Genomic DNA, 10,527 nt, shown 5'->3' with positions numbered 1-10,527 from the left:
TAAGCATAAGCAGCATACGCAGGCGCATTAACTTGTTGTTAATTAGTGTCTTTTGTTCAAACGAAAGCTACCAATTATCAAAAGGCTACTGCGTCTGCGTATGTTGCTTGTGCTTATGCTTGCACCGTATGTGTAAACCAGCCTTAAGTGTGAACAAAGTATTTGCGACAATGCAGATAACGTTGGCTTTCGTGTACTTAATCTGTTTGGGTTTTCCAAGGTGCTCGCTCATGTCAATCAATGCAAGTGAAATAGAAATAAAAACGAAGCGGCTAATCAAGAATGGAAAGAAGTTTAAAATGCGGTGAATACTTGCATTTATAACTAACGCAAGCCATATGCCTTCACATACAAAGATTACTGAATATTGTACGAAAGTGACATATATGAATGGGTACTTGTTCTATTTTCCAGATTCAACAAAAACTGCGATTGGAAAAAAGAGAAGTGATTCCAATGGTTTAGTAGCAAAACCTGTTGAAATAACAACTGATAAGTTATTTGACGATACAAAACAAAGACGAGGGGTAATCAAAAAACATGTGCTGTTACCTCCTTCATCCTTCATGCTTCCTTCTCGCTCCAACCGATTACCAACTAAGGCGTCTTTCCGTGAGGGGGTGGTGCTGCATGATTTCAACTCCACGCATCCTGCGTCAACTCCTCGGACCTCCCTAGACAGTCAAAATATTTCGACGTTGAGTCCAGGAGCCTCGATGCTAAGTAGAGGCTCACAGGAAGAAGATGACGAAGGGTGTGACGAGAAAGGAGAGGGGACGGGTGCTGACTTGGAACAGCTTGATGGTGAACTGGGAAATGAACAAAGTGAGCCAAAGAAGACGACAGAAGAAGATGTCAGCCATGACTTGCTTGTTCAACGCATGGAACAAGGAAATCTTCATAGCCGTATTGCCGCTATGAAGAACACGCTTCTAGAGTTTCAGGATCTGAAGAGGACTTATTTGTAAGTTGTTTCGCATGATTCGCAAGTGTGTAGCATGTTTGTGGGGCCAAAGTAAATCGTTTGTGTTCAAAATGGACTGGGAACGAGCTAATTAGACGGACCCCCCTAGGAAGCTCGTGGCCTTCGGCCACTCGGGACTTCTTCCCCAAACAATGAATTCTAGATAGATATAGAACCCTGGATATCCCCCAACACTAGAAAATCCATCAGGGGACTTGCTTTTTGAGTAGGCGAACTGAACTGAGAGATATAAGTTCAAACTGTTCCAGTTTGTCGGTGCTATGTTTTCAGGTCTTAGGTTTTCACTCTTTCAGTGCTCGTATGAGGAGTATTAAGTGAATTGCATTGTTTTGAGAGATCAAAAGGAGTAGTTGATTTTCTTTCATTACCTCTGCTGCTGTTGAACTATTTCACTGGCATAGTTAGGGAAACCGATTTCGAAGCTCTTTTGGACGCGGCACTAAGTCGACTACATCAAAGTGATCAAAATAAATTTAGCATGGAATGATTTATCACCTATTGGTTTGTTTTGCTTAGCCACAAGAAGAGGCAGCGAGATCAGTTGTTCGTTTGGGTTCAAGGACAGAGAGAGAAGCTGGGACCTCATTATGAAGACGAGGAATTGCTACAAACTGAACATTGTATGGATGAGGCAAGGAGATACTTTTTTATGAGAGTTTGCTTTCAAATCTCCGTCCCTTTGCAATAAAAGGGATCATAGTTTAAGCGGAGCAGAGCACCATGCTGGGTTAAGAAAATATGGTAACGCGTTGATGCGAGAAATTTTGGTTTACCGTCCGTCCATACCTTCAACATTTCACGTCGCCACACTGCTGGAACCCGCGTTTTTTGGCGTAGAATTTTATGGCCAACGTACTGCATTTGACAATGCGTTTTAGTAAAACAAGCAAGTTTTTTTCAAACAACTCAAAAACCAGCTAAGTATTTTTTGTCGTACAACGAGGAAGGAAGAGAAAACGAGAGAAAAAAAAAACAGTAAGCATACGCCGAGTAAGCTATTCTAAACGTGAAAGAACGCGACTGAGAGCACGGAAAGGAACTTTGGAAAGGAACTTTATTTGAGTGTCTAGTCTTTCTAGCGCTGGAGCACTAATTGGGGACACTATAAACTGAAATTAACAATTAACGCAAATCAAGTCAAATGATTGTTTTTGAGGAGAGGGGAAACCGGAATACCCGCAGAGAACCTCTCGGTGCAGAGTAGAGAACCAACAAAGTCAACCCACATATGACGCCGAGTCTGGGAATCGAACCCCGGGCCACATTGGTGGGAGGTGAGTGCTCTCACCACTGCGCCATCCCTGCACCCCCAAACGGGCAAACAGGGGAAATATTAGTGACAAATAACGAGAGAGAGAGCAAGAAAGAGCCCGAATAAAGAGAATAATTATAGTGACGAGCAGCGGAAGAAAGAGGAAGCACAAGCACGAGAAAACAGGCTGAATAATGGTGACGAAAAACGGCCCAAGTTGATATTAATGACTCAGCAGGCCGCACTGGTCGTTTGGTAAACACCCTAGTTGTGAAAATATCTGAAAACAAGAACATATATGAACATCTTAAATAATAATTGAGGAGCCCTGCTCTTAGGTTTTCCACATGATATTGCTGTCTTTGTTGACTAGCTGGTGTGGTTACATCAATGGCTTACGGTGCGTTCATCGGGCCTTTACTCTGGAGTAAGAATACGGGAAATGGTTTCTTTAGAAAGTTCTTTGCGTTCCCAGTCGGCAAAATGAAAATTGACTTTGGTTTGTTTGCAATTGCTAAATTTTAGCCCAAAAGGGAAAGTATAGAGCTTGTTCCAGAATAGGGCCAATCGAAAGCGGCCTTTGAGCTCTTGTAGATCGAACATTGTAAAAAGCGGGAAAATTGTAAGTTAAATTGTAATGTCATATAAATGGTCATGGAAAGTCCTGGATTTTCCAAAATTGTTCTAGTTACAAACTCGGAATGTAATTTCTCACCATTGTTTTTTCTAGTTGACCAAAGAAGTGAATGAAATGTCAGAGAGAATAAAGCAGACTCGACCATTCGTTGAAGAGGTAGCCGTAACCATCAGAGAACTAATTGAGAAAACAGGATTGAAATAGCAAGGCCTGGCGTAGTCGTGCACACAAGACTGGAGTAGTCGTGTCTAAAGCACCAAACTTACAACATGGTGTACCCTCGTTTGTAACAACGAGGGCTGTGATGTCTCCTTTTGACACACTCCCAACAGAGGCCGATAAATCTGGCTCCCAACTTTAGGACTGGATACTGTGCATGAATAAAGCTCAGTGCCATCGACTCGGAAATGCAAGCACGGAGAATTCGAGTTCTTTTCGTTTGTTGCACACAACTGTGCCAATCGTTTCAGTTTGTTAATACAATCACAGCAGGGAAAGGCGGAGTTAATCACCAGTCCTCTTTTAAGGTTATAAAACGTGAAGACTTCAGAAAAGAAAAACTGGCGACTGTAGAACATGGTTTATCTAAGATAAACTTGAACTTAACGTTGAAAGGCAAATTCACGCGACACGCGTGACATGAGCAATCATCATTGTATCTGTGCTAAACGGTGTAGCAAAATCCCAGCGAAGTTGCTTGTGCTATGGCTACTGTGTTTACCTCTACATGGTGCGAACATGCTTCGAACTGGTCAGGTATTGCCCGCACTTGAGGAACGTTCGTAGAGCGGCTGCTTGCACCAGCTTCGTTCAGAGGATCTAGCCGAGGAATCCTCTGCACCCACTATTACAACGGCTCTCGGGAATGGTTCAGAAAACAATGGACACAAAGAACGATACAAATGAAACAATGGACTCTTACCCCAAAACAATACGGCTGCGTCTTAAAGGGATCCGATGAAATTAGAGGTTGTAAAGAGCTGCGTCCTATCTCCATCAACTGGCGGCTACTGTCTGAGGTCGGGTATAGGGAAAAGTAGTTGATGCCAGTCTACCAATCGTTTCCGGAATTTTGTTTCGGTTAGATGCGGGAGGGTAAGTTGGTAATTATTGAACGTGGTCAGATTCATGTGTCTTACCAGCACCTGTAATTTAGTCGTTAGACTGCAATGGGTTCTAATAAAGTAACCCGTCATTAGAAGGTGGAAACCGACGCGTCTCGGATGGTTTTAACAACGTTTGGAACACACGGAAACAATGTGGGAGAGTTTGAAGGACCAAGTTCTTCTGCAGTTCTTTCCGATGGTAGTATTGTGTGTGATAAGAAAAAGAACCGTATTGAGATATTTGAGTAGACATCCAGCAAGTAAGAAAATTGTTTTTTAGTGTGTACCTTGGCATTGTTCAAGTTAACAAACTCTGTTTTGAAGGTCTGAAATGGTAGGCTATCGATTGTCTGTTATTTCACTTATCCTTTTGCTTTCTGTCATGGAGGGGATTATTTCAACGTCATATAGCTGCAGGGACCGCGGAGCATATTTTGTATACACCTTATTCCAAAATGGCCGCTGATTTATGCGGATACAAATTTGCCCTTGTTGCCTCGTTCAAGAGAAAGTGTTCTTTTGAATTTTAAGCTTAAGAACGAGGCATCAAGGGCGAATTTGAATAAAAACATAAGAATATTTAAATGGTGGCCATTTTGGAAAAAGGTTTATTGGGGCGGCTAGCGCCGAAAGCGCGAGCTTCTCTAGGGTGGTCCGGGGGCATGCTCCCCGGGAAATATTTTAAATTTACAGTCTCTGAGATCGCTGGAAATGCCTCCCCTCCAGCTACCCCTGCTCCGCGGTCCCTGAGCTAAGTTGAGCGATCTTTTTCCAGAACGGCAGCGTTTCGTATCACTATAAAAGGCTCCTTGAAAGACCGTTTGGGCCTAAATACAAGGATAATTGTTTTCTTCCTATTGTATTGTGCGAGTGGCTATAACACTGCAATGTAAGGAGCGTTAATTTGGTGATGTGATTTATGTAACCTTGGTTTTCACAGGATGTAAGCAAGAGAGTTTTACTAATGAAACTAAACAATCGTTTAGTGATCAATTTGCTCGGTTTTAATCTTTGCTTTTTATATTTGTAGCCTCATATTTGGCACGTACATTACTGTCTTTTGTATTTAATCCGCCGCCGCCGAGGGCGTCCCCAGTGACGACCGTAAAATTTTCTGGCGTTAGACAGTAAAATCTATAAGTGTCAATGGCATTTATGGCGGTGAAAGGGTTAATGGTTCTGACAGATAAGACTTCGGAGAGCTGGACCGAGGAGAGAGTGTTAAGCCGCATTCACACACTGTATCTTTAAGCTAGTGAGAAAAATTAGTATGCGGAACACGAATTTGACGATGTGGAAGCCAAAAACTCTCGTGCTGCATGTTAATTAAGCGGCATTCACACACCTCATTATTAAGCTAGTGAGTAAATGACGTCACTTTCTCGTCGATCAAGATCGCTGAAAGCTTATCGGTCGGAACCCTCACCAGTAATGGCGGACCGTTAAATGAAAAAAAGTGGAGCTAAAATAAACCGTCTTCCTCTTGAAATTACTCCACAAAATTTCGCCTGTTGAGCATTCATGGCAATTCCTTTCCAAATGTGAAGAAAAACGAGAATTACTCTTTTCGTCGTAATGCGGGCACTTTAAAGAAGTTTGAATGGGGAGCATTAACTTCTCATTTCTTTTTGTTTTTGTGATGTCGAAGTATTCAAATCAATTGCCTTTCAGTGCTTGTGAAGAAAGTGTCTGATGTCTGGGTTAACTGGTTCCCTAATAAAATCAATAAAAACAAAGGCTGCGAATGGCCTCGTTATGTGAATGGCTGCTTTTTTCAAGTAGATTAGATATGACATGCATGATAAAAGTAGATGGGTCTGTATCAATGCCAGGTCGAGAGCAACCTCAATGCCAGCCATTGGTAGGCCAGGTCACGTGACGACCATGCCCTTGTAAACCACGTGACCAGTTTGTGAATCTATTAAAGCTGGCCAAACGTGATATTTAATAACCACCTTCGTCATTTCGGAATTCATGAAACGTCCGTGAAGTGAATCAGTGAAATCTGTTGCCTCATACTCGATGCTCATTGGTGGAATCTGAACTGCCAGCATCCAGGACAAACGCACGCATTCGCTGATGAATTCCTTTAACTTGGCGCAGTTTTGAAGCTCGGGAAAATCGTACAAGGTACTCCAAAGCTGTTTGCTGACATCCTACAACGAGTAAAGTAAGTGTATTACTTATTATGCCAGATATGCCCCGAAGTGCAAGTAATTAGAAACACCTCCCTTGCTTTTCTCCCCAACTTCAACAAAACTTACGTAAAGGAATACACACCGTTAACAGATTTCACTGGCAAGAGAAATCATTAGACAACTGGTTTCAATCGACCTCTGAGAGACACCAATAACAGTAGAGAAATGTACGATTTCTGGTGGACGAACAAAGAACGGTATTGAGAGATCTTTTGCTTTCGTCCACCAACATGGCGATGACGTCACGTGAAAACCTCCTATTTATCAGTCGTCGATACCATAATTTAGAAAAACTCATTTTGATAGACTGTTTCACTCATGCATTATTAATGAGTTTTTGGAAGGTTTATTGTTATGTTCTACTCATGTCTACACCTGTGGTTCCGTTAATTCCACTGTTTCCTTTTCTGCAGGTTTCGAACCGGCTAATGGATGACTGTTTGGGTTCGTCTTTCGACATCTCTAACATCTGTTAAGTATACCTTGAGAAACTTTATTACAAGTGAAAATGAAAGTCTTTGTCGCGTTTTTGAACTCAGACGCACCTTTATTAGGTTAGTAGCCATCATTGAAACCTACAGTTACCTACTACCATAACATAAAATTAACTCTCAACCTCAATTTTCTTCTCAAGTTAGGGAAAAACATATTTGAAAATGTCGCGAGAAAGGGAGCGTGTACAACCCAGATCGATAGTTTAGTGGTAATACTGACGACCACTGGAATATAAAAGCATGACACCCATTACAACAACTTCCCCACAATTTTCTCGTTCCCGTATCCCACCGTTTTCTTAGCCGGTGGAGCCTTCGCACGAGAAAACGAAGGGCTCACGAGACAGGATTTGCAGTCCCAGATACTAGGACTTCCGGATTTCATGTATGATTCATCAATAGTACTAAACATGGCTGCGCTGAGAAGCATTACATTCGAAGAGTCTTTATGTAAAGCTTTGAGAGGTCTCAACTTAGAGATTGTGTCTCTTCGTGTCGAACAGAAAGAAGCAATAAGTAAGCAAGACACTCTGATCATTTTATCGACCGGCTTCGCACCAGCTGACCCCATTCCGCCACATCGGCAATTTCTACTTCCAGTTCAAGATTTTATTGTTCGCAAGCTAAACAATGAAACAAATTCAATTTTTATGTATCCAGAGCTCTTCGATTTCTCGTGCGATGGCCCGGCCGTCTAAGAGAAACGATGGGATCTGGGAACGAGAATGGGTGGTTTAGTGTCCAGTGTATTTACGACTTGGGTCTTTAATGGCATATGTTACGCTATTTATTTTCTTTTCTTTCTGTTATAGAGGTTTAAGCCCTAATCCACTTTACAGGAGCAAGTATACTTAACATACCCTCTTGATACTGTCGATATTTAATCGCGCTCCTGTGCGTCTGAAATAATCCGTTATACTTTCTTGCATGTCTTGTGCTTGCTCTACTCTTTCCTCATCAGTTGGTAAATCTAACAGCTTTTTCAGTCGGCGTTGCTTCTCTGCTAATGAATGTTGCACCGTTCGATATGCAACCTGTGGATGTTTACAAACGACAAATGAAAAGTACAACGGATAAAAATTATGTGATTGAAACTGAGATGGCGAATACAAACTTGCTGGAAAGCGGTATCTATTCTGGTTTTGAAGTAGTTTCCGCAACAAACCATAAAACATATGTTTTGCCTGTTGTCCTGGGTATTTCGCTTTTACTGGCCACATAAGTGATGTAGGGTTTACACTTGAAATTTTCATGCATTTCTCCCTAAGTGAAGGCCGAACTTGTGATAGGCATGGCTTTACCTTGAAAGAATAGAGCACTATAAACTGCTTTGTGCTTCAGATTTAAGGGAATTCAACATTATAAACTCTTTTGCAGTCAGAATTGAGAGAATGTTTGCACTGTAAAGACTTTCGTGACGTTTTTTATATTTTATGGCGCATTAATGTGGTGGAGAAAACGAAAAAATAATGGTTTTTCTCAAGAAGGAAAAACATTTGAAGTAAGATGCACTTCCAAAGAGTTTGAGGTTCAATGGAAGTTGTGTAAATGAAAGTTAGCACCTTTTTGAAGAAATAATTAGACGCTCACCACCATCACTGAGAAGAGGATTTTGTTTTTGAGATCTTCACTGTCGTCCAGTAGGTTCAAAGATTCGACTTCATCTAGTTCGTCCATTGCATCGAGCCTCGTCTGGGTGAACAGGTTATCGTAGCGCTTTATCAGGGCAGACGGCCGGCATTCGCCCGCTGATAAATCCTCAAATTTCCCGCCCTTTTTGAGATGCCTCTGCGCCTGCTCTTGCAACCTGTGTTACAACAGCACATTTAGTCAACCTCGTCCCCAGGGCCTTCTCCTCTGCGATTTTCAAAATGGCGGCTGGTCTGCTACCGAGAAGACCCTGGCCAACGCTGAACTAACACCTTTGTTGATTAGCCCATTCATACGAACACGCTGATTGGTTTAAATACATTCTAAAGAAATATGGCGGAAGTAGCGAGTGTTTACACGAAAAAGAAAGGGCTTTAGGAGGTTGATTGCAGTTCAGTTCAAGCGATGTTGAATCAAACTGCCATTAACGATTCGAAAGGTGAATCTTTTCCGTTTTATTTTAATTTAAAAGATGTAACCTATACCATAGAAGTGGAAATAAGCCCGGGAAAATATACATAACGAGCGTGTAAACTTAGATCTGCCGACAGCTAGCGAGCTGCAGCTCATCACATGTGGTCTTATGTGCTGTTTTTGTTGTTCTGTATTCATGTGCAATTAGTTTTTCCGCGTACGGAAACAAAGAAGAGTTTTAAGCGTTTTTTATGTTCGAATTTCAAATCTAAAAAGGAGCTTTTGCTCGTTACAGAGCACTGTTCTAATATACGGAAAATCGCTTCTATTTTCTTGGACACATTCCTTAAATATAGGCCTTCTGCCTGTATTAGGTTTAGGCTTACTTCAAATCTTTTCAAATGCACTATTTTTTCCAATAATAATATTGTTTTGGTGGCCGAGGCTGAATTGAATATTTTTATTTTCTGCCGACGTTTAGGTTGAAAATATTCTTGTGATTATTCTTAGATTTTACCATATGGTATTTATGTTGTCAAATGATTGTATTTGCTGTCTGGATGGTGTTAAAGTAATTTTAGAGCCAGGCTATAGGTATTAAATACATATTATTTGATACAATGCACATGACTTCTTGCAGAAATGTTATTAGTATCAAACTAACTGCGAGTGCTATGTTTGAGATTCAAATGTAAAATAAGTTCACTGTATTGAACTCAGTGTTTCCACCAGACCGCACCATTGTGGGAATCCTGCATTGCATTTAGAGAAGGCCCCCAGAGAAATGGAGAAAGGGCCAATTTAGCCCTTTACTTTTATTTTGGTAATAAAGCTTGTTGTTGTTACAAGGCTGCATGCAGGTTTAACCCAGGATAGTATTCTAATAACCATCCCAAGGCTCAAAAATACGACCGATATGGTCGCCAATGAACTAACAATGTACAATGCGACTAACATTTGTTTCTTTGCGACCAAAAATTCTAGTTTAGTTGCCATAATCGCGACTTCCTTTCGCTACGTTGAGGACACCTTATGTTCTTCTAGTAAGCCATATTGAAAGATCTTTGCTTCTTTAAAACACGTAACATAAGAAAAGAAGTCACTCCATCCTTTTGCTTTGCTGTGTCTCCCTATAATGCATTGCAAACCCATGGTCATTGACTTTGTCTTGTATGCCTTTGTATTGTTCTTGACCCAGGTCCTTCAAGCCAGACCTCTGGCGACAAATTTTTTAGGTCCAACTATTATCTATTGGGCCCTTTCCTAAGAAATTTGCCCCTGAAACAAGTCTTGAGAGGCCACTTTGGTTCTTAAGTATAATTTTCTGGCTGAAACACAGAACTATGATGTTTTTTTCTCAGTACCTGGCCAGGGAAAATGGTTCCTGTTTTATTGTGTCTCAACACTTGCATTCCTTACTGTGTTAGTTTTTCTATAAGTGGGGGCCTTATTTCAATTGTTGTTTAAGTAATGCACAAGAGAACAATTGTTTACTGTAGATAAATTGCCATCTTGATGAACCATCTTAGCACTGAAAGCGGTCAATAGAACATTTATGAAAGCTGCTGTATATCTTTCAGTGTATTCCACAAGCCAAGGCAACCTCAAAAGTAAGGTTTATAGGTGGAAACATTTCAACAGAGTATTAGTTACTCAGACAAGATAAATAGAAGTTACATATTCCAAAGTAGTATTCTTTGATCTAGGTAGTGATAACTATATAATGTATCATATATAAAGTATCACATTGAAAACGTTTGTATTAATCAAGCATTCCCAACCTTGTCTTCA

General features: G+C 41.0%; 2 protein-coding genes across 2 annotated transcripts in view; one reads left to right on the top strand and one right to left on the bottom strand.

The window, feature by feature from the left end:
- The window catches only part of LOC138043129 (protein SFI1 homolog), a 70,961-nt gene extending 65,134 nt beyond the window's left edge, over positions 1-5,827 (top strand). The window contains exons 31-33 of the mRNA XM_068889262.1: positions 415-964; positions 1,502-1,616; positions 2,968-5,827. Of these exons, the coding sequence (XP_068745363.1) occupies positions 415-964; positions 1,502-1,616; positions 2,968-3,078 (776 nt within the window). The 3' untranslated portion in view covers positions 3,079-5,827. The remainder of the gene's footprint in view (positions 1-414; positions 965-1,501; positions 1,617-2,967) is intronic.
- Positions 5,588-10,527, bottom strand: part of LOC138043131 (meiosis-specific nuclear structural protein 1-like) — a 15,353-nt gene continuing 10,413 nt past the window's right edge. The window contains exons 5-7 of the mRNA XM_068889264.1: positions 8,263-8,479; positions 7,533-7,706; positions 5,588-6,136 (exon numbers count right to left, since the gene is read on the bottom strand). Of these exons, the coding sequence (XP_068745365.1) occupies positions 5,852-6,136; positions 7,533-7,706; positions 8,263-8,479 (676 nt within the window). The 3' untranslated portion in view covers positions 5,588-5,851. The remainder of the gene's footprint in view (positions 6,137-7,532; positions 7,707-8,262; positions 8,480-10,527) is intronic.

Source organism: Montipora capricornis, chromosome 3 (genome assembly GCF_036669925.1).
Source record: "Montipora capricornis isolate CH-2021 chromosome 3, ASM3666992v2, whole genome shotgun sequence".
NCBI classification, from domain to species: Eukaryota; Metazoa; Cnidaria; class Anthozoa; order Scleractinia; family Acroporidae; genus Montipora; species Montipora capricornis.
The sequence above is the reverse complement of the archived record's forward strand: the minus strand, read 5'-3'. Positions and strand labels throughout refer to the sequence as shown.